The following is a 25,964-nucleotide window of genomic DNA, read 5'->3' on the forward strand; positions in this document are numbered from 1 at the left end:
AGTACATCTTCATTGTGTATGATTAACAGAAATGAATCCACATAAATATGTACAAGAATTTTTATATAAAATATCAAATGTCTTATTAAACCTGGAAGCAAATATTACTATACCTCTAACAATATCTATATGGTTTCAAAGAAGCACAGATATTTTAGGCAAAACATTTACAGATATCATCACCAAAACAGAATGCAGTTTCAAAGGTGTGTAGATGAAAAAAGAAAATGAGACTTCCACTGTTTTCAACTCTTTTTCATGAATGTTTAAATAAGTGGCACACAGGGTCTAACTTTAAGGAATCAGATAAAGTTAGAGAAATAACTAAGCTGGCTGTCACAAAAATGTCATTTATACATAGAATCTTTGCTAGAGGAGCCACATACTTAGGAAGATCACAAACTTGGGCTAATAATATCTGGCATTGTTACAACAACTGAGAACCTCATTTATCCATGGATTTCCTGAATGTTACATTAACAGTGAATAACAACAACAAGACTTCCATGTGAAAACAGAGAGGTATATTTTTGAGCCAGAAAATGACCGCAATGTACAAATTATACATGAAGGAAGAAATGGTGCTAGTGTGAATTCCAAGCTTTCACAATAATATACACTCCTGGAAATGGAAAAAAGAACACATTGACACCGGTGTGTCAGACCCACCATACTTGCTCCGGACACTGCGAGAGGGCTGTACAAGCAATGATCACACGCACGGCACAGCGGACACACCAGGAACCGCGGTGTTGGCCGTCGAATGGCGCTAGCTGCGCAGCATTTGTGCACCGCCGCCGTCAGTGTCAGCCAGTTTGCCGTGGCATACGGAGCTCCATCGCAGTCTTTAACACTGGTAGCATGCCGCGACAGCGTGGACGTGAACCGTATGTGCAGTTGACGGACTTTGAGCGAGGGCGTATAGTGGGCATGCGGGAGGCCGGGTGGACGTACCGCCGAATTGCTCAACACGTGGGGCGTGATGTCTCCACAGTACATCGATGTTGTCGCCAGTGGTCGGCGGAAGGTGCACGTGCCCGTCGACCTGGGACCGGACCGCAGCGACGCACGGATACACGCCAAGACCGTAGGAACCTACGCAGTGCCGTAGGGGACCGCACCGCCACTTCCCAGCAAATCAGGGACACTGTTGCTCCTGGGGTATCGGCGAGGACCATTCGCAACCGTCTCCATGAAGCTGGGCTACGGTCCCGCACACCGTTAGGCCGTCTTCCGCTCACGCCCCAACATCGTGCAGCCTGCCTCCAGTGGTGTTGCGACAAGCGTGAATGGAGGGATGAATGGAGACGTGTTGTCTTCAGCGATGAGAGTCGCTTCTGCCTTGGTGCCAATGATGGTCGTATGCGTGTTTGGCGCCGTGCAGGTGAGCGCCACAATCAGGACTGCATACGACCGAGGCACACAGGGCCAACACCCGGCATCATGGTGTGGGGAGCGATCTCCTACACTGGCCGTACACCACTGGTGATCGTCGAGGGGACACTGAATAGTGCACGGTACATCCAAACCGTCATCGAACCCATCGTTCTACCATTCCTAGACTGGCAAGGGAACTTGCTGTTCCAACAGGACAATGCATGTCCGTATGTATCCCGTGCCACCCAACGTGCTCTAGAAGGTGTAAGTCAACTACCCTGGCCAGCAAGATCTCCGGATCTGTCCCCCATTGAGCATGTTTGGGACTGGATGAAGCGTCGTCTCACGCGGTCTGCACGTCCAGCACGAACGCTGGTCCAACTGAGGCGCCAGGTGGAAATGCCATGGCGAGCCGTTCCACAGGACTACATCCAGCATCTCTACGATCGTCTCCATGGGAGAATAGCAGCCTGCATTGCTGCGAAAGGTGGATATACACTGTACTAGTGCCGACATTGTGCATGCTCTGTTGCCTGTGTCTATGTGCCTGTGGTTCTGTCAGTGTGATCATGTGATGTATCTGACCCCAGGAATGTGTCAATAAAGTTTCCCCTTCCTGGGACAATGAATTCACGGTGTTCTTATTTCCATTTCCAGGAGTGTATTTAACTTGCTTGAGTGGAAAGCACTGGCACAGCCAAGGTTTTAACACTGCAATATACATAGTGAATCACAAAAGAATGATTACATTGTAGCTCTAATTGAGTTGGAACTAATAGAATTTAGGTTATCACCAATAACTTTATATTTTTCTTGAAAATGTAGAGTTCATCTTAATATCTCATCTTTAAGGTGTGATTGCCAACTTTTGTGAAATGCAAAAGTGGAGGTTTGGATAGCAGAAGTGTATTATTCTGTTGTTTTACAAAGGAGGAAGGTCGACCACAACAAAAACTCTCTTTAAAATATCAAGTACAGAGTGAAATATTACAGAAGGAACAATGAAGCAGTCAATGCCATAACAGCATCACTTTTGTGACATGGGAAAAAATAATTACTATAAAACAGAAAAGAGTATGTTTATATTTTCTTTCTATTCTATAATTAGTACTTTTAATTAAAAAAGTTTAAGTTAAAAATTTAACTTCTAAAGTGTTCTGAATATTTTATTATTTTCTTATAATGCTTATACTTGTGTAACAATAAAATTTGCCAGTTTTTAATGAAACATCAAAACGCCATCAAATTGCAGAGTTTAATATGGAGAAATGAGATAGTACACATTACATTTGTAACTATCTGCAGAAATAATAATAATAATTATAATAACAGACTATTTCATTGTTTCTTTCCTCTCTGTCCCTTTTGAGAAACATAAAAACCATTAATCTTAGATACATTTGTGAAAATAAAGTTAATCCTTATTCTTATATCTTAATTAAAACTAGACTTACTGATTAAACTCCAGCTAACAGACTAATTCTTAAAGGTTAAGTTAAAGTTGCAGAGTATAAAAACAATTTTCTTACCTGTGCAAGAAGACTACTTCAACATCCACATCTTCTCGGTCTTCGTGAAGAAAGTCTTTCAGAAAGTGGGATACCGACTCGTATGTTATGTGGCCACACACTACAATATGCCTGTTGGAAGTACAAGATCATCAGTTAATTCTGTAATACCATGAACACACATACACACTAACTTGCTACTGATATATAATAAATAAAAAGTTTCTCATGTTTAAATGTATCATTCAATTTTTGATTGATTCAGCATTGAAAAACATGAGATATTCTACAAATATATTTTCAATCTTTATATTTCTGTCTGCTGCCCTCTCTCTTCACAACTGCCTGTATCAAATTCAGCTAAACATCAATTAAGCCCTTGAGTATCTAGGTGTTCTACACACAGAAAAAGGTACACTGAAGCTAAAAAATACTTTTCAGCACAGGAAAATGTGCACATGCATGCACATAACATACAAAAGTGTATGCAGGTAGTTGACATATAAAAAGAATGATGAACTATCCTCAACAATTACAGAAATCACTGTTAAAAGTGACAGCAGTAGTTTTCTGTCCCCTCCAAGTTCTTGTTCAAAGGAAAAGGTAACATATATCACATAAAAAGTTTCCTGTGCAGATGAGTTCATGTTCATGAAATATTTCAGAGGGAATCTAAAACTGCAAGCAGCCAACATCAATTCTCAAAATTAACTACACAACAGTCAGAAGCATCAAGATACTGAGAACCCTATAACTGCAGCAAGGAAATCACTGGCAGTGTAAGGATTTCAGGACAGGATGAAAATCTGTATCTTATATGACTTGTTATAGCATGAACTGTGTTGTGAGAATATTAGTGTAAATGAGTTAAACTTCTCACCCTAGATGGTTGCAGCTAGAACAATGGTAACAGAAGACGCCATCACTATGCAGTAGTGTATGCCCACTATTGTCTGTCAATGTATATGTCATTCGTACAAAGTAATCATGTTTCTGATTAGGATGCAACAAAGAAGGAATAAGAAGTTCTGGTAAAAGATTATCTTTAAAGATTTTTTTTTGGAAACATGCTGTTCACTAAAGATGCAATGTACTAGGGAGCAATGATAGTGTCAAAGAGCCATTCATAGGTGTTTTTCAAACAATAACTGTTTAATACTGTTTATGTAAGACAGCAGAAACAGAATAAATACAGTTGAAATTGATAGCATGTATGTGACTGCATTCTTTTAGTGCCATAAAAAACCATTCTGATTTATGAAAGCTCTGGACACAGTCAAGTCTAATTACTTTTCAATCATATCTCTCTTTTGACCAAAAAAACGTTAGCACAATGTACTTCACATTGTTGTTTTGTACATTATACTTGCCAACAGTGAAAACGTAACTGGGATTAAATAATGTTTTTTAACTATATTGATTATGCTGATAATGAAAACGACAATGATAAACTTGAATTGGCTCTCACTTCCAAGTTAAAAGGGAGGGGGGTGGCATATTTCATTATAATTATATCTTATTAGCATTCACTGTCAACCCCTTCCTATCTGGCTTCAAAATTCCACTAATAGTAGACACAGTGATGAACTTTGAGGCAACAATAGCTGTGTGTATTTTGTCGCTATTTTTATCTCATATCTCAGGCTTGTAGCAACAAGAGGAATGGAACAAGAAGGAAGTACAGAACATGCTTCATTTAAGCATAGGTGGATGTGGTCCTTGTAGTTCCTGTGATTCAATTTGCCTGACAAATGTGTAAACAGTGCTGACAATTTTTGCTTCATTTGTGGACAGGTTAGACTGAAATCACAAAGGAGGACAAAATATAAACCTCACCCTCACACAAATTATCATACATGTGTATGTTATCGAAGCTCCAACCAGTGATATGAGCGCCTGATTATCTACCACTTTGTTCCCAACTTGATAATCACTGTCAGTATTTCCATGCAGCTTTCAACTGACACCCCAAATTTGGTAAAGGGCTAACCTACTTAATGTGACTCCATGTATCACTGTTTATGTTTATGATGGTCTTTTTGGAGAAAATTCGTTTAGTAGACATTCTTGACAAATTATTCCTCAAATTTCTTGATTATAAACTTTAACAGAACCACCCAATAGGAAAACTATTAGATCTGCAACTGTGCATCCACCATTTTGAAACAGATGGCAGAAGTGGGCAAGTGGTAGGGCAGATGATAGGTTGAAGTGTAAAAAAATAAGCTTAAGGTGTTTGGAAACACGACGCCATCAAAATATTTGGTGATTTGTGATTCCATTGTAAAGTTATTCTCGACTGAATACGGCAACTGAGGAGCCTAGTTCTCATCATTTGTGGAAACTTTTAATTTTCTGCTTTAACATGAAGAAATCTGTGGTTAAGGTTCACAAAATGCTGGTTAAGACCTATGGTGAGGCAACCACTAGTGACAGAACATGCTGAGAATGGTTGCAGTACAACAATGATGGTGATTTTGACATTGAAGCTTGGAATGGCGGTGGAAGGGAGAAGGTTCTTGCAGTTACTTAAACAGATGGAAATAATCACTGCAGATTGTTATCAAAAGCAATTGATGCATTTGAGCCAGCCAGCCACAATACAGTGATATAGATGAAAAGTTGATTTTGCAGCATGACAATGCTTGACTATATGTCACAAAAAACGTCAAAATATACTTGGAAACATTGAAATGAGAACTCCAGCCCCACATGTCTTATTCTCAAGACATTGATCATTCTGGCTGACCAGCTCTTTTGGTCATATAAACAAGTGTAAAATTTGATCAATTCACAGATCTACTCAAAAGAAGCCCAGTTCTTCTGCTGTGGGATTTATATAGTGCTCGAAAGAAGGGAGAAAGTTGTGGACAACAATGGTCAATCTCTGAATCAAAGTTGTTTTATGTTTTTCACAATAAAGCCTCAAACTCCCAAGAAATAACAGCAGAAGCAAAGTTGTAGATCTAATACAAAAAATATAACGCTATGACTGGTGCCTCTGAGACTATCCCTGAGTGGCCAATATAAAGTATGGTTTACAAACCACATTTAAAGCTTAAGGAAACATATGCAACTGCTCTTAATGGACCACACTCCTTAGAAAAGGTATGTCCCTCAACTGTTAAAAGACACTAAAATTCATTAACCAAGAAATGAGCTCAAATATTCAGTTGAGAATTGAACAGCAGCAGCCTTGAAAGTGCACATCTACTATTTGATCAGAATTTTCCAATGGAATTCTGTGAAGTAGTGTGCTCTTAGTTTTTTAATCAACATTAAAACTGACATACTTAATACTGAAAACATTTTTAGCATAATAAAACTTATCATTTAGAGCTATTTATAGGTATTTTCCAATCACGTATCAATTAATGGATTGTGGACTTTGCTACAACCTACTTCAATAATTGTAGTAATTATAAATAACCACAATTTCCCACTTTTTAACCTTTTTCTTCCATGGTTACATCAACCACAGAAATGTAATGGAATTTGAATATTTGAATTGCAAATTAATTGCAGCAGAAAAGTAATTTACTATCCAAATGAAAATAAACTAGCAATGAATGTGAATCATACATTCATCCTATGACTGAATGCTAATGGAACGTATGTAACATACTAATGGTTACACAATCTAAATGAAACCTGACCAAACAACGTGATGATTATGTAGCTATAAAATTATACCAAGAATTTCAAATACATAATCTAAAAGAAGGGAAAGTTGCGAACACCTTTAATGAACATTGTTTCTGCTCATTTACATTTAGAGGAGTGTTTACCTGAGCAGGAAAAGTGATAGCCAGTAAAACAAGAAAGGAAAATGTATGGGTGATGAAAAGTTGACAGAAGGGAAAGCAGAAGACTCAACAACTTAAATGAGAACAATGAAATAAGTGCTCATAAAAGATGTAAAAATTGGTGTGTATGACTGGCTTAACAAAAACGGCAACCATTTTGAAAAAGAATTATGGAAAAGATTCCACAAGTAAGGCAAGTAAAATATATAGGAGAAATATATTGAAAATAGCATGGGAAAAATTGAAGCAGAGCAATGAAACATTAAAAGAAAAGTTCAGTATAAACTTAGTCTCATGGAACTATGTATCACATATTGGACACTACTGTTATTTAGCATGATACATAAACCTACACTTTCTGCAGTAACTGAGTCAACAACCAGCTAATTCCACAAACAAATAATACTCATCCAGTTGGAATGTAAAACATTTACTAATTTATGAATAGTATTTAACCTTCATCACTTCTTGCCCTCTTAAAAAATCAATGTTACTTCATGCTTTCAGAGATCATACTTCATTTTCACAAAACACAGTTAACTAAGCTTCTACATAACAAATATTTGTATTTTACAAACAAAAATTCAGTAAGATATTTTTTGTTTTGTTTGTTTAATATAATATTTAGTAATTTAATGTGATAGAGCAAATCTGATAAAATTTTTCAATGTCACAGTGAGTAGCTTGGAGGTGACCTCACATACTCACAGTTAAATTATCAACTCCTCATATCTTTTCTGAGTTGCTCAGTTTATGAGGGTTTTTTGTCCTTTGACTTTAAGATAAAACAAATAATTGAAACAAAGCTATGTGTGTCATGTTTGGTCAATGGCTTCACCATGGTACATATGCCTCCCACAGAATAGGCTGAATAATCAAATAACAGAATATTATATGACACAAAACTGTGAAACTTTCACATAAACAACCTTAACATGGAAATTCCTTTTAATAATAGTTAGCAGTAATTCATACTGTTCAACATTCTGAAATGTACAATCCTGTGCAAAGACATTGTAGTGCAAAAATGTCTTTCTTTTTCTTTTGAATCTACAAAATTAAGACCAGTTCCTAATGCACCATATACCTGCTGTCCTTGTGGCTGGAGTGGGTGCAAAAGCACAGTCAAGACATTTACATCAGTACTTCACAGCACAGTTACATCAACCTGAAGGCAGTAAGGTATATGGCACATTATAATTATGATAATTAACATCCAACCAATGACTGAGGCTTGATGAAAGACAGTTAAAGACTATGCTTAGCCAAATGTGCACTGCAAAAGCTGCAGTTTTTGCATGCTAAGCTGTTAATTCCACTTCAGTTTTCAAAAATTCAAGATAGCTGCCTATATATATATATATATCAATCAAGCAAAGTTAATACATGCAATATGGCTCCTACCACTAATAACCTGCAATTCTGGGAAAAGGGTGAAGGTTGCTAAAACTAATGATTGAAGTTAATTGAGCCTAAAATATTTTACCATGCTACACTAAAAAATTAGCTTTTCATTCTTTCACTAGCCAAACTATTCTGTGAATACTATGCTCTTTGGCAAAAGATAAACACTGTTAAATAGTTTTGGAAACAGAGCCACAACCTACCCTAACAGCTTCACTCTACGCTAGTTAAAACTTATTTTGCCATGGTGGCATTAATGTCAGTATGACATAACACAGCTAAGCACACTTCCGAGAAAATATTGTAGTCCTTCCTGCTTGAGCTGTATAACTCAAAATCAAATGTCTGCTCAACACAGTTTCAGGGAAGTCATATAGTCATATTAGATATTCTGGTTGCTTATGTTGGTACATGCACCAGAGTTCATCTGAATCCAATTCATTTTCTAGAGAGTAAATTAATTATTAGGTCTAAAATTTTAGTTGTAAACCACTCTCCATTTCTTAAATCAAATACTTTAAAATCCTTTCCTAGGTTAAACCTTCACTGAAAAATTACTGTCTTATATTTTGTCAGCTATTTATTGGTAGCAGTAATGTTTAAATAAAATATTTTCTTTTAGTGTTAATCCATTATCAGATAACTGAACATTATCCTGCTGTATGAACACAAATATAAATTTACCACATTTTCTGTTAACTGGCAGGAAGTAATTTTCTGTCACAGTTAACTTTAACAATGAAAGCATTCCTCTGATAATTACTATATCAGTAATTTTTCTAGCATACAGTACAGCACTTCAGTATATCAGGCATTAAAATAAGAATGTTCTCACATACTAATGTGTAAAAGAAACTTTGTGTTTCAGACTTGCAAAATTCAACTTGTTAATCTAAATGATGAAATCATGGAAGACAAACACAAAACCAGCTTTATCCTAAAATCATGACATCATGAGAGTAAACTGGATGAAAGCATACGAAGAAGTTATGCACTTCTTCCTAGACATAACAGCAAAGTGTGTATGATCAGTTCCATTCTCATTTTCAAACAAATGTACATTCAAAACACAAATTTTCCACCTTTATGAATGTTTTGAAGTATTTTGTCAAACACAGTGTGATAAAATAATATGAAATAAAGTATTCTACTGTACTTTTATTTATTGTTATGTTCAATAGTATCCACTACAATTTGCTTTTTAGCTCTGGAGACCATTAGTTTTCAGGTATATCAATCAATAATTAACATGTTTCACAGATGTTACTGGTAAAAAATGTGCCATTTACAGCAATGAAAATATGAGAAAACATATACAAAAACAGATCATGCTTAATTTATGATTCTCAATATCCTCTGAATACACAAAACCACAGTAAGTTGTAAATAACAGACAAAAACTTTCCTATCAACCGACCTTAACTGTGAAAAAAAGAACTTCATTAAATATATCATTTATCTCCTTTCAACATGAACACCAGCAACGTGCATGAAGAAAGAAACCACCTATGTGATTACTGTTAGGTACTACTCATAAGTTTGATCACGTGGTGCTCACAATATAAGCTCCAAATGGGGAGCAGACCTGCAGCTTAAGCATCTAACCTGTAAATGAAACTGTTGTCAAAATTCTTCTGCTAGACAACAGTACGAACAAGTAGCTGGAGAGGTAGTGGGATGGGTACATCCTGTTGCCATAATGCATTGATAGAGAAAGTGTAATATACAACATTTTGATCTTTAATTCTTCTGTAGCAGATGTGTAGCAATTGCAAACTATTGTGGGAACCATTTTTTGTCCTTAAAATATTTTTCTTGCACGTTTAAAGTCATGTAATGGATTTAAACTAATAATATTCCTATCCAAAAGACATTGCCTGTCACTGAAAGAATTTCAAGTTACAAGAGAATTATGATGAATATATTTTTGAAAAATTGCTTTCTTTGGGCCATTAATTGTGGACATAATATGGATACAATAAATACTAGATAAAGCACAAAATTTCAAAACGTGTCTCTTTGCTGTTACAACAGAATATGACAGTTTGGCACCACATACACAAATCTGAGAATTTATAGCATTTCATGAATTCAGATCTGCCACTGGACAGGATCACTGTTGGTTAAAGAATGCAACAATCAATTAGCACTAGATACAAATGAACAAGGGTTGGTTTGCATCTTATCAGAGGAAAAATTATAAGGAAATTAAAATAATAGCAACATCAGGAAAAGTCAGATTAAAACAATGATTACCACAACAATAATCAAAGTGGAGGATATATTTATAACACTGTTTAAATGACAGATTTTTATCCTTAGTCACTGCATCATATGATTAATGAAAGAAGTTATTTCCAATAACATGGTTGCTGAGCAAGCTAAAATACTGTGACATATGACGATAATTTGCTATTTAATTATAACATGATCAAAATTAATTTTTATTTATTTATGAAATGAAATTTAATATTAACTAGTAAAGATACAGATGCATTTGGACAAAAGAACTCCTTAATAATTTTTCTTTGTTTTCTCGACAGACTTGTTAGGCTAATTGTCTCACCTTCTGCCGCGTTCATTCTTCAAGGTGCCGCCGTACTTGGGTCTAGTCCCAATCAGATCAATAATCTCGGGGATACAACTTGCGAAAATGGCCTATACACGGGGGTCGTCATGGCATGAAGGGATAAAACAGAACAAGACACAAAAACACTCGAATGAATAATGACAATTGAATGAATGATACAAGAGACTGAAAAGACTAGATTTTATAGTGGAACACGGAAAGCAATGTAAGTGCTTCTTCTGGGACACAGGTGCCAGCTTTTGGCAAATAGAAAAGTTCTCATCATATACCATGGAATCATGTTGTTTGGTTATCAATTACTGTTAAAACTATAACACACACACAGAAACCATGGCTTGTTAGCTCCAGGCACAAAGTTATTTTCCTTCAGCAAGCACATTCCAAGATTTAGCTTTCGCAAATAACATGTACCATAATTACCCAATCACAATGATGTGTTTGCTAAGACACCAAAACAGTGGCAGTACAACTGTGCACTTTATCACAGAATGTGCTGTGTCTTCCTACAACACTATCTATCTAGCAAACACATAACCTGCATTTAGGTAAGTAAGGTAATTGCATCACATCCACCAACGAGCCAATGTTTCTTGGTGTACAGCCATGGTGACACCTGGCTCATTTGAATGATATGAACTGCTTCTGTAGGCTTTCAGCTATCACTGCTGAGAGACGATATCTTTTAATAAACATAGCTGTATCCCGGATTGCTTTCTTTAGCAATCTTACAAAGAGGGACACTATATGTCTCGGAAGAGTGTTAATGTAGCACCACTAGTGCAGAAAACAACAAATAATAAAATTACAGTAAGTGAGGGGTGTATTTTGAATATCTAAAGCGATTAATAAGGCAGTGAGTGCATTCTACAGGAATATTAAATCAGCCGCAGTGGACTAGCATGATATCAACTCTACTCTATGTAGCAACAGGCCCTCAGAACCCAGAGAAAGCCTAGTATGAAAACATTCTGATATCAATCAAGGCATGCCACCAAGAAACCATTACATACTATCATGTACCTGCATTGGCTACAGTGGTAGATGGACAGTCATTAATATCTGTATTAAAATTCAAGCCTAATTTAAATCAAATCATTCACAAAACCCTTCTATAAAAGGTGTTTAGTTTATCAAAAATATTGTAAAAGATCATACTGAAAAACTGGGAAGGCTTCAAGTAATTGTGTAACGAATGTCTATGACATTACGCGAGTACCTCCGTCCACGTTCCCGCTTGTATTGCCCTCCGTATTTGCAGCGGTTGCCAGCCAACTCGGTGATCTCTGGGATCCAACTGGCAAACACCGCCTACATAGAACCACCAGCAGCTCCATAACTCAGGAAGATTTGCAGACAATGGAGGCAAGAAAACTTTTCTGACTGAATACAGAATATGCAGCTTTTTCATGCTGGAAACTTAAAATCTTTAAATTCTCCTGTACTAACACAGCAGCAGAAACAAGCTCAACATATTTCTTCGACTTTGAACCACTCGCAAAAGCTATGCTTCTAAATCTTGAATTTTTCAAGAATCATAAAATGATGTAATGTCAACAATTTTGCAAAAATAATCTATCAAACAGTATGCAGATTTCCTGGAATTTGATGAAACTGGTAAATAAAGAACTACAGGCTATAACTGACAATAAATGAAAGCAATATGAGAAGCTAGTGATCAAGGGTGTGTGAAGAGTGTGTGTGTGTGTGTGTGTGTGTGTGTGTGTGTGTGTGTGTGTGTGAGAGAGAGAGAGAGAGAGAGAGAGAGAGAGAGAGAGATAGAGATAGAGATAGAGAGAGAGAGAGAGAGAGAGAGTGTGCATGTACGCATCCCCCCCTCCCAGTTACTCATGCGCACGCATCTGCCTGACTGTGTGTGGTCACACACACATGTACAAAAGTGTGCATGCAAAAGTGGACTATTATTTGCAGATATATGAGCTGTGTGTCATTTCTTTGTATTCATTAATTTTAAGAATTTCAAATTTTAAAAGAAAGGTTAAAAATTATAGATAAAACTTTAAAATCCATTCCAACATAAAATTTACTGACTTAAAAAAACTTATCCATAAAACGATAACACCCATATTCCATAAACATAACATACAAAAATATTACAAATTACAAAATCCAAGCAAGACTCAGAAGCCAATTTAATAAAAAATTGACTAGTTAAACAGTTCTACAATAATACAAAAATCTGCAAACACAAAAGTTAGATATTATTGAATAAAAGCAAGTACATATCATACAGGAAATTATTAACAAAATCTGACAGGCAAGAGATTGAAATCCGAAATATTCGACAAAGTGAAATGCAAGTCAGTGTTGACAGGCAGCTGTAATTTCTTTGCTTCACATTACAAAGAAATGTAAAGAATTATGGGTAAACTGCTCATGCTTGAGAAGGGCAACAAATCATCTGCTAATAGCACTTGGAGCAAAAGAATTAAATAAATTGAGAAAGTAAAGAGGAAGCATGTGTTAACACTATTCCACCGTAACAGCTGTACCTACATCAACTTTTAATATAGTAAAATGTTGTCACTTGTGGCACAGCTAGAATTTCTTTCTTTGTCTGTTTACTTTGATTTTGTTGTAAAATGTATCATAACTTTATTTGGCACAAAGGCATTGTGCACAACTTTCCTATTTCCTACACTGATATTTTGTACAAGAATACACACCACCATATACTGATCGTGTCTGTCATAGTAATTTACCAAGTAGTTTATAGATGGTTCTAAAAACAAACATATGACTTGGAGAAACTATTTTCATTCTTTTCTGACAAGCTAGAAGGAACATTTGAATTACTGTAACAAAAAATATGCTAGTGTCACTGATAGATGAAATTTTCACATTCCTATTAGCAAATTTCTGATCTGATGAAAAAAACATTCGTTGATTTATTCCCGCATATTATGAGAATATTCAGGATGAACTAACAGATCTTTATGATGACAATTCTGAGAACACTACAGCAAATTAAGGACTTGTGGATAACTCTTGGAGTTAGTGAGAGAGAGAGAGAGAGAGGGAGAGAGAGAGAGACATTATACTCATTGAACTTTCACACTCAGTGATGCAGCCATCATAACAAATTTCTTTCTTTTGGACTGTTTAAAATCCATTTTCACTAAAAACAGAAACAACCTGGTTATTATTACTCACGCCTAATTATAGCTGTTAGTGAGTCAAGGGACTGTAAACCACGGAAACATGTCATAGCAGTCCACATCAAGATATTTAAAACACTCATAAAACTTGTATAATACTTCTCTTTTTAACTCCTTATAAAAATATGTGTTCTGAACATCACTCAACATTTTACAAATTGTTTTCAGGTTTGATATTTAGTTCAATGACAGTACTTAAAAAACAATAATACAGAATCATCAAATGCTTGTGACAAAACAAAACCTAGGTTACAGACATGCAATAGAATGGGATTCACATACCACACGAATCAGAGGCAATCAAAAAGAATTAAAACAGAACACTAAACAGACTGTTACAGCAGATTCTCTTATAAGCCAAAAATGGTGACATAAGTTAAAAGCCAAATTAAATAATTGTCTTTAAGATAGTATTTACTTTTTAATATTGTTAACTGCCAACTTATACTTCAAAACATAGTTCTCTAAGCAGACAACTGAAGCTCTGATGAAAAAGCTGTACCATACTTTAGAACAAACACTGGCAATCAATTACAATAATTATAAAATGCTGTTATGAAGAGAGTTGGTGGAATGTGTCACCTCACTTTTTATGAATAATATATGTTTCAGTCCAAACTAGTAATGATTGAAAAGTGTCAATGCACCAAATGATACATTGCTGGTTATTTTCTGATGACAGGGGGTAAAGGGGCAAACGAAAGTATGAAAATTATAGGACGGTGTCCATATTTAAAGAAATAGGACATGAAATTTGAAGAGAGGATGGATTATAGTCTTCACTGTGTTGAATATACTAGGAATTGCACATTCTTGTTTCCCTCAGCCATGTTGTTTTCCATCCAATTCCTTGCATTCTGGGTAGAAGTGATGATCTCTGCATTTCTTTACAACTGTAACTTTGCTAGTAGTGTCTGCCTACTCCCCAAATTTCCTACTCCCTTGACTGAATATCCAAATTTCTTCTCTCTCATACTTCCTGTTCAAAGTCTAACTAATTATCTGGCCCATCTGTAAGTTATGTTGTTGTCAAAAATAACACTAAAATCACACCAAGAACAACTCACCTTCTGTACACATACCAACAGTCTCTTATACTTGCCCTTTACATGTTTCTAACTCAAGCAGCTGCCACATTCAAAGCAGTGTAATGTGAGTGTAGAATACTCATGACAAATACATAAATTATAATCGTAATCAATCAGGGACATAGCCAGATCAGTTGGTTATATAAATTCTGAGTAGTCAGTGTGAGTCATAGTATAAAATTTGCTCTCAAATAGAATGAACAAGCACATGTTCGGTAAGCCAAAAGATAAGAGATGGCTTGAGACACTGAAAGAGACTTGGTGTTGTACTGTAAATTAGATGCTACAAGCCACCCATGTGGATTAAAAGCTTGGTCATCTTCTTCCTGTCTAATATAATACACTCCAACAGTAGATCAAATGAACAGCAAAATAAGTGAATGAATGAATGAATTCAGAGTTAGCTGTTAGTTACAACAGGTAATCGATTTGTGTGGTACTTTAGTGCTTATTTCGAAATTGGGCAATAAATAAGAAGAAGAAGTAGAAGAAGAAGAAGAAATGGGTAAGTATTAAGTACATGTCAAAAAGTCTAATGTAAGTCAGTTGAAGATTACTGACAGATTGAAGCTGTGTGCTAGAGTGAAACTCCAACTAAATGAAACTCTAACCAATACCTTTGGCTACCATTACTCTTTACCATCTGAACCGTCTGTGGCCAATTAGAGGTCTGCAGATTAGGGATATTATTTGCCTGAGCCCACCATCTCAGGCATGGCATCCTCAAATATAAATGCAAGTTGTAATCAAACAATGCACCCTGGGGGGAGGAGGAGGAGGTGGAAGCAAGATGGCACCGGGTAAAAGTGTACAAATTGCCGATCCCACAGTTCCAACGAATTTCGACCGTAATAAGTGCAAAATATGTTCGAAAAGAGTTATATGAGGTATTCTGTGTATTAACTGTAATTATTGGTATCACAAAAAATGCGTCAAAGTTAACCTGAAATACTTTAACAGTGAAGAACAGTGGACATGCCGCCAGTGCATCATACAAGCAACTGAATCCAAAGAAAACAATACTCTAAAAACGCAGGATCACATAATTATATCGTTGAAACAAGAAATAATGGACCTCAACCTGAAGCTTGAAAGCCTGCTGGTGAAGTTTCATGAACTATTAGTGAAGTGTAATGAACTTGAAGTGGCAGTAACCAATAAAACCACCAACAATGAACTAGTTATCCGCACACCGAATGTAAATATCGGTGACAAAAACTGGCGTTTGACGGGACAATGTACTACAAGAAATAGTCAAGCCGTAAATCGTGCTCAGAATGCAATGCTCAGAAATCGTGTGTTGTCTAGTGCCACATGTGATCATAGCCCTGTAAAATCTGAATGTAAACAAACTGCAACTGAAAACAAAGCTAATGTGGGGGTACGCCTACGTGAAATGGATCCAGAAAGTGATTTTAAAAGTGTAACTACTGATAACCGCCGTGTGCAAGATGCTAGCAAGGTCAATTTGCAGTCTAACTTTGCTCAATATCTTACGCAAAAATTAACCCAAAGTGAACAATCCGTCACAAAGTGTATGAATAATCCGCCGACGAACATAATCTCTCAAGCACCAATATATGTGCAGGACAAAAACGAAAGAAATTCCAGAACGTTACATAGCAAGAAAATCTCGGAAAAAATGAAAGTACTAACATTAAGTGACAGTCATGGAGAGACTGTGCTCAAATACTGCAAGACATACTAGGGCCCTCATACCAGGTAAAAAGCATAGTAAAACCTGGAGCCCCACTAAAAGAAGAGATAAAAAACGCAGAATATTTGACAAGAAGCTTCGGTACACGTGATACTTTGATTGTAAAAGGGTTTCTAATGACATAGACAAACCTCTCGATCTAATGTTGAAGCATGTGGTAGAACCATTGGAACCAATACTCGCTCTAAGTCACAAAATGAATATCATTATCCATCCTATACCCAGGAGATATGATGTTCAAAATTTAAATAGTAAAATTAATACTGCAAACCTCCACCTGATACAGGCTCTGAATTTAGCTAAACACGCATACAAAAAAAGAATTGCTGTGAACTTTGAAATAGAGAGACTAGCCAGAAACCACTTCACAACACATGGCTTACACCTAAACAAATGTGGCAAGGAGATTATCTGCAATAGACTGGCCTTCCTGACAACTATGGGTGACAATAAGAAACCAAAAGTCAGAAACCATAAACAGACGCTAATAAGCAATTGGATAAAGACAAACAAGATGGGAAATAAAAAGAGTAATAGTGGACATACTGTGCAAACTACACTAGACAAATGGGTCACGAAGTCACAGAGACGAAACACAAACCCCCTGACCCCTCAAAAAGGCCAGGAACCTGAAAGGATCAATAATGTGATGGTGAACATTATCGAGACATCCCTCCAAAACGTCAATGTGATGTCTCAACAGTGTGAAGTGCATGTGGATACTTTTCAGGCCCACCTGGAAGATGAGATGGCTGCCAAGGACGACCAACAGAACCAGCACAACTGCTCAGAAGTCAACATACATGGGATACAGCACAATTTAAACTAAAGGTCAGTGACACAGTAAATATGACTTCGAACCCCCTGAGTAAACCCCACTCAGACCTGAAAATCTATTATCACAATGTCCAATCGTTGAGCAACAAAACTGATGACTTAAGCATTTTGCTGACCAGTGAACTCAGTGATATCTCAGTAGTACGCCTAGCAGAGCACTGGCTCTGAACTGATGTGGTTAAGCTAATCTCACTACCCAACTTCAAATTGTGTGAACACTACTCCAGATCAAATGATGGACATGGTGGGGTTGCCATCTTCATTAAACAACACATTGAATATAGCCCACTTCCTATCCTAAAGGAAATAGGAACAGATAAGATCTTTGAATGTGCAGCCATAAAGCTTACAGATCTAAATCTAATTGTAGCTACAATCTACCGTCCCCCCTCCAGTAGTATTAATGATTTTCTGTTACAAATGGACTTGTTTCTATCCAAAATAAGGCAGTGGAAACAGGAGGTGATTATATGTGGTGACTTTAATATAGACTTTCTCACCCACAACAGAAACAGGGAAACATTGATTAACATTGCAAAAACTTATAATCTGTATGGCCTTGTAAACGAGCCCACCTAGAATAACACCCATATCCAAGACAGCTCTAGATCAAATTTTTGCAAATAGAAATAAACTTAACCCAACTCTAGAAGTATACAATGCAGGATTCAGTGACCACCAAGCTGTCATTCTAGAGGTCGATGTTAGCAAAGATACCTCAAACCCAGTCCCACCTAAAGCTTTACGAAGGTTTTTCACCCAAGAGAACTTGAACAAGCTAAATGCCCTCCTTAGTAAAGAAAAGTGGACAGAGATGTACACAGCCAATGATGTCAACATGAAATTCAACATATTTCTTGACAAAATGATCCACCACTTTCAAGAGGCCTTTCCGCAAAAACCAGTAAGGGTAAATAATAATAGAAACAAGAGTTGGATTACACCAGCTATAAAAATCTCTTGCAAACATAAAAGAATACTCCCCCCAACTAACAGAATACTATAAAAACTACACATGTATCCTAAGAAGAGTGATAAGACAAGCAAAAAGGATGCAGAATGATGAGTAAATTGACAAATCCAGCAATAAAGTAAAAGCAATGTGGAATATCATAAAAAGGGAAAGAGGGGAAATGAAAGCTTCACATACGAACATAGAAATCAAACTCCACAATGAATCTATATCCAATCCCGAAGTTGTGGTGAACTCATTCAACAATTTCTTTACAAGCAGAGCTGAAAAACTGGTCCAAAATAATCCTAACACAAATTACCAACCAGCAAACCAAAAATATCACACATGTGCAGAGTCAATTTTCATTACCAAAGTCACTGAAAATGATGTTGCAAAAGCCCTCAGAGAGTTAAAAAATTCATATTCAGCTGGAATTGATGGTATCCCAGCAGCTGTAATCAAAAATTGTGAACACACAATTGCTGAACCATTAACTCACCTCTGTGACTGTTCTCTCCAGGCAGGTATCTTCCCTGAAGCTCTGAAGCTTTCTAAAGTAATTCCTGTCTCCAAAAAAGATGATAATAAAGATATGAATAACTACAGGCCTATCTCAATCTCATCCTGCTTTTCTAAAGTTTTTGAAAAAATAATGTCCAAAAAAATGATGGACTTCATTGAAAAAAAAAAAAAAAAAAAAGATTTACTAAGTTTAGCTCAACATGGGTTCAGAAGCAACAAATCTACTGAAACTGCAGTATATGATTGCATAAATACACTTTTAGAACTGTTAGATAGAAAACAACCCATAACAGGCATATTTCTGGATCTGTCAAAGGCTTTTGACACTGTTGACCACAAAATATTACTGGAAAAATTAGAATACTACGGTATCAGAGGAATTGCAAACAACTGGATTGCTACATTCCTAACCAATCGGATGCAGAGAGTCAGCATGAAATATACTAATAGACAAAGCAACTCAATAACCGAAATACTATCAAGTAATAAAACTGTAAAGCAAGGTGTTCCACAGGGCTCAGTATTGGGACCCCTACTTTTCCTCCTGTATATTAATGACTTGAGCCTGAATGTTGATGCACACAAAACAATAATATTTGCTGATCACACAACTGTACTCCTCAAAGGGGAGAATACAGAGGCTGTGCAAAAAGCTGTGAACTTGGCTACTGATCAACTCAGCAACTGGGCAAAAATCAACAAATTAACTATCAACACCAAAAAGACAGCTTCCATGAACTTCCACAAAACACAAAATGCAAATTCCTCTCAGCCATCTGGCACTATAAATAACCATTCAATAGATACTGACACTGTTTTCAAATTCCTAGGTCTATGGGTTCAAGATAACCTGAAATGGAATACACATACAGGAAAGGTAAATGCCAGGATTTGTACTGGCTGTTATGCATTGAGTGTACTGAAAACATGTGCTAGCCTGAAAACATTAACCAGTGCATACTACGCTTATATACAAGCCCACCTAAAATATGGTGTAATATTCTGGGGAAATGCTCCAACTGCTCTGAGCACATTCAGAATCCAGAAGAGAGCAATGAGGATTATTACTGGGAGCAAACCAAGAGACTCCTGCAAACCCATCTTCAGAAAGTTGTAAATCCTTATACTACCTTGCCTCTACATTCTTGAGACTCTAAAATTCTTCAGAAAACACATAGTGCCAACTGACCTCAGAGTCGTAAAAAGTAGTGAAATACATGAACACAACACCAGGAAAAATGCAAACCTGCATGTTATACGTACAAACACTCAACTGTGTAAAAAGGGAGTTTTCCACATGGGCCTCCAACTGTTCAACAATCTTCCCACTAGTATTAAGTCCATTGAAGACAACATAAAATTTAGCAAAGCCGTGAAGTCATATTTGTTGTGTCACTGTTTTTACTCTGTAAATGAATACTTAGAACAATAATCTTGCTGTTTGTGTTAAACTGAAAACATTGAGCAATATAATACATTAGGATACTATAGGCTTACGTTAATACATGTTAACAATGTTAAATGATATTTTCCGACATCTGCAACACACTGTGTACCATCAGATCACATGGAATAAATAAATAAATAAATAAGTCTGAAGTGCTCACTGCTCTGTTATTATGACCATTATACAGTAGTATCCCTGCATGTCTGCAGGCCAGTGTGGCTTCTGATATAATTCCACAGAAGGATGACACTACACCACATCAATTTGATTATGCTGTACACATATATTCATGCATGGTAGCATCTAAATGTGACACCATTATGATTAATAAGAGAAAAATACTTCTTTTAAGGGGAGTTGGAATGCCGGAAAATGGAAAAAATTCACATTTTCAGTTTTTAACCTTATAACTTAATTTGAAATTTTCTGCTTAAAATGGTGCAAAATTTGTTAAGAAATTCCAATTGGAAGTATTTTTATTTAATTTTTCAAAATTACATGTGCGCCCAGCAAAGTTACCCATCTTGTGATTTGTACACATTTAAATCTTCGCATTTCCGAAAACATTACATATAGAAGGCTGTGGATTTCACTCTTCAGTTGTAGAATCTTTGATCCTTCCATAGGTACCATTGTTTTTACGACTAGCTGTGTTTATTGTTCAGTTTTTGATCTGTGAGTGTTTGTTTTGAGCCTCGAGTTTAGTTTGTCGCTCATTTGGAGTTTGTTATCTGTCTTGTTTTGACTTTCAGTGGTGAGTGCTTAGTTTCTACGATGCCTAGGAGTGCATCATTATTTAAAAAGCGAAAGTTTCGCGGTAATAGATTTACAAATAACGTTTGTTCAAGTGATTCTGCTTCAGCACCTGTTGATGCTGGTGAAAGTTCTGACGTTTGTACAGCTGAGATGTGTGAAGGAGACACGCCCACCAGTGCATCAAAAAAGAAGTTATCAAACTGTGCAAGTGAAATTACAGATGAAGCTTCTAATGAACAATATGTTTTAGTCGACTTTCCTGTTTTTACTGAGTTTATGAAGAAATGTTTGTGTTGTAATCTTTGTGGAGGTTCTTTTGATATGAACATAACAAAATCTATAGGACTTTCCTGCAAAATTGCTATAGTTTGTGCCAGTTGTGAAAATGAGACCTGTTTTTGGAGCTCTAAAACATGCAGTAGCAATTTGTTTGAGAGTAATATCAGGCTAATGTATGCAATGAGAGCAATTGGTAAAGGACATACTGCTGCTCAAACATTTTGTGCCATAATGAATCTTCCACCTCCACCTGCTAAAATTGACAATTACACTGAAGTGATAGGAGATGCTGTTCAGTCTGTAGCAGATTTATCAATGAAAGCTGCTGCCAGTGAAGCAAAATATATAAATGAAGGAAACCCAGATATCCCTGTTGCTTTTGATGGAACCTGGCAGAAAAGGGGTCACACATCCAAAAATGCTGTTGCTACTGTTACTAGTGTGGACAGCGGTAAAGTTTTGGACTATGAAGTGCTCACTAAACATTGTTACCATTGTGCATCTGGTAAGATAGAAGCAGCTCACATATGTAGCAAGAATTATGAAGGTACGAGTGGAGGCATGGAGGCTGCCGCTGCTGTGAAAATGTTTAGCAGATCAGAAAAAGAACGGGGAGTATTTTACACAAAATTCCTTGGAGATGGGGACTCCAAGGCATACAAAAGTGTTACAGAATCCATGCCATATGTCAATAAGACAATAACTAAACTAGAATGTGTCGGTCATGTTCAGAAACGAATGGGCACTCGTCTAAGGAAACTGAAACAGAATCTGAAGGACAAAATTTTGTCAGATGGTAAAACCATTAGAGGTCGCCTGTCAGATAAAATTATAAATGAATTACAACAATACTATGGTATGGCAATAAGAAATAATGCAAATAATTTGCAGGAAATGAGACAAGCTGTATGGGCCACATATTTACATCGATCATCAACTGATGATAATCCTCAACATTTTGCTTGTCCAGATGGTCCTCAGTCATGGTGCAATTATAGAAAATCTCAAGCTACTGGGGATCCTTATCACCATAAAAATTATATTCCATTGGCTGTTATGGAAGTAATTAAACCAATATATAGAGACTTGGGGCATCCTGATCTTCTGCGAAAATGTCTTCATGGTTGTACCCAGAATCAAAACGAGTCGTTCAACAACCTCATTTGGACTCGTGTACCTAAGAATGTATTTGTTGGGATAAAAACATTGAAATGGGGAGTCAGTGATGCTGTTATTTCATTCAATGATGGTCATATGGGTAGGCTAAAGGTCATGGCAAGGCTCGGCATTGCTCCTGGTATCAACACCATCAGAGGTCTTCAGCTTCTGGACAGCGTGCGAGTAAGGAAGGCTCAGTATGCAGCTGAATTTAATACAAAAAAAGCAAGGGCAGCAAGGAGAAGAAAGCTTCTAGGTGAAGAAGAAGAACTAGAAGATGACCCAGATTACTCTGCTGGACACTTTTGATAATAGAATAAAAGGTATTTGTGAATTTTCATAATAAATTACTTTAATCGCATTTTCTGGCATTTGACATTTTTAGTGTTACATGTACCTTTATCTCATAAACCACTCAACCAACAACATTCAAATTTTCAGAAATGCTGCAAAACAGTTCAAAGAGGCCACTGAACTAGAATCATGACAAGAACTGGCTTATTCTCTGAACTAGGGAAGTTTATGTTATACTTTTTCCAATAAAAAATGGCTTAATGGTAAAAAATTCATAAATACTATACCAACAAAAAGAAAACATTGGTTCTAGTTCAGTGGGCTCACAATATATGCTGAAAACCTCTGCCAGAATTTCAAAGTTCTGAAGATAATAGTTCCAAAGAAAAAGGTACACAAAGTTAGCAAATTTAACATTGGCGAGATAGGGCATTCCAACTCCCCTTAAGCAATGAAATGTTTGAAATGATGGTTTGTCTTAGAATGTAAAACCAAAATACTGTTTTATAAAATTATCTGCTTTATTGATTCAATTTTACATATGTGAATGTTACACCCTAACAAATTAGAAACCTAACAGAAAAAAATTGCCTCTAAATATTTTCCTGTTAGCATTGTAATTAGAATGAATTGTCAGAATATCATCAACTCACTTCCAACCAAGTCTGCTTCGTCTGTCCAAGGTAATGTTTCCTGCCACACTGAAAGTTCTTTCGCTAAGCGAATTTGAGACTAGACTATAAAATGCTTTGTTCACTAAAATAGCAAGCTTGGGAAAGAGACTACTCTATATCTGCATCTATATCTACATCTACATCCATGTTCAGCAAACCACTGGCAAGAGCAGAAGGTAGCCCCACTATACCAGTTATTAAGGCTTTGTATGAAATGTGGGAACAGTGAAATTAATCTAATTATGTCCTCACTATCCATAATGTGGTGCTACAGAAGAATGCTAAAGATTAGATGGGTAGATCACATAACTAATGAGGAGGTATTGAATAGAAATGGGGAGAAGAGGAGCTTGTGGCACAACTTGACTAGAAGAAGGGATCAGTTGGTAGAACACGTTCTGAGACATTGAGGGATCACCAATTTAGTATTGGGCCACGTGGAGGGTAAAAATCGTAGAGGGAGACCGAGAGATGAATACACTAAGCAGATTCAGAAGGATGTAGGCTGCAGTAGGTACTGGGAGATGAAGAAGCTTGCACAGGATAGAGTAGCATGGAGAGCTGCATCAAACCAGTCTCAGGACTGAAGAGCACAACAACAACATCCATAATGGAGTAACATATAGACGTTGTAGGGCATTCATTGATTCATCATTTAAAGTTGGTTCTGAAACTTTGTAAGTACGCTTTCCCCCTGGATACTTTGCATATATCTTCAGGTATCCGCTAGTTCAGTATCTTCAGGATTTCTGTGACACTCTCACATGGGTCAAACAAATCTGTGACCATTCATACTGTCCTTTCTGAATACCAAAACGCCCTTGTTGGTCCTATCTTGTACAGGTTCACACATTTGAGCAATGTTCTAGTTTGAGTCACACAAGTGATTTGTAAGTAATTTCCTTTTGTCGTCTTATTACATTTCCTTAGTTTAGTACCAATAAACTGAAGTCTGTCACCAGCTTCACCTGTAGCTGAATGTATGTGACCATTCCATCTCATACCCCTACAATGTTATACACCCAGAGATTTGTATGAGTTAACTAACTCCAAATGTGACATGTTGATACTGTAGTCATATGACATTATGTTTTTCATTTTGTGAAGTCCACAATTTTATATCTCTGAGCACTTACAGGGTTGCAACACATTTCCCTGGTGAACATCCAAAGTTACTTTTACATCTATCAAGAACTGTCCATCCAAGATAAAATGCTGTGTCCTCCCTACCAAGAAATCTCCAATCCAGTCATAAATTTCACTTCATACCTCATATGATCATACATTTGATAATAAGCATATTATGGTACTGAGTCAAGTGCTTTTTGGAATCAAGAAACACTGTAGCTACGTGATTGTTCTCAAGATCTCATGTGAGAACATTGTGAGTTGGGTTTCACATGACCCATGTTTCCTGAATCCATACTGACTGGCAGGGAGGAGGTAATTCTATTTGAGATACCCCATTAACCTTGAGCCCAGAATATGTTCCAAGATTCTACAAGAAGTGGATATCAAGGATACTGGATGGTAGATTTGTGGATCATTTCTGCTATCCTCCTTGCAGACAGGTGTGACCTCTTCTTTCTTCCAACTACTGGGAATCACTTTTTGTTCGAGGGATCTGTAGTAGATTATGATTAAAAGAGAGGCTGCCTCAGCTGCAAATTTGTATAGAATGTGATAGAGATTTCATTGGGCTCTGGAGCTTTGTCCAGTTTTAAAGATTTCAGCTGTTTGTCAACACCACTCACACTTATGTCTATATCATTCAACTTTACAATGGTGCAAGAACTGAACTGGTGCAATATCAGTGGATTTTCATTTGTAATGTAACAATTGAAAGTAGAATTCAGCATTTCTGATATTGATTTGCTACCCTTAATTTCAGTTCCTGTCCTGTCTGTTAGTGTATGGATACTAACTTTGGTATCACTGACAGGAGATCCTTCGATAATATTCTACTATGATTCTACTACTTCACACATTGCCCTCGTGACAGCCAAATGAGTTATTCAGCACTTCCCTAGCTACAGCCGTACCTTTGTTTTACACCTGTTATGCAGTCGCCCTCCCCCATGAACCATGGACCTTGCCATTGGTGGGGAGGCTTGCGTGCCTCAGCAATACAGATGGCCGTACCGTAGGTGCAACCACAACGGAGGGGTATCTGTTGAGAGGCCAGACAAACATGTGGTTCCTGAAGAGGGGCAGCAGCCTTTTCAGTAGTTGCAGGGGCAACGGTCTGGATGATTGACTGATCTGGCCTTGTAACATTAACCAAAACGGCCTTGCTGTGCTGGTACTGCGAACGGCTGAAAGCAAGGGGAAACTACAGCCGTAATTTTTCCAGAGGACATGCAGCTTTACTGTATG

At 36.8% G+C, this 25,964-nt stretch overlaps 1 protein-coding gene across 1 annotated transcript in view; it reads right to left on the reverse strand.

Annotated features, from left to right (window-relative positions):
- The window catches only part of LOC124552186 (calcium-activated potassium channel slowpoke), an 881,186-nt gene that overhangs the window by 685,373 nt on the left and 169,849 nt on the right, over positions 1 to 25,964 (reverse strand). The window contains exons 6-7 of the mRNA XM_047126498.1: positions 10,662 to 10,753; positions 2,907 to 3,017 (exon numbers count right to left, since the gene is read on the reverse strand). Of these exons, the coding sequence (XP_046982454.1) occupies positions 2,907 to 3,017; positions 10,662 to 10,753 (203 nt within the window). The remainder of the gene's footprint in view (positions 1 to 2,906; positions 3,018 to 10,661; positions 10,754 to 25,964) is intronic.

Source organism: Schistocerca americana, chromosome 1, assembly GCF_021461395.2.
Source record: "Schistocerca americana isolate TAMUIC-IGC-003095 chromosome 1, iqSchAmer2.1, whole genome shotgun sequence".
NCBI classification, from domain to species: Eukaryota; Metazoa; Arthropoda; class Insecta; order Orthoptera; family Acrididae; genus Schistocerca; species Schistocerca americana.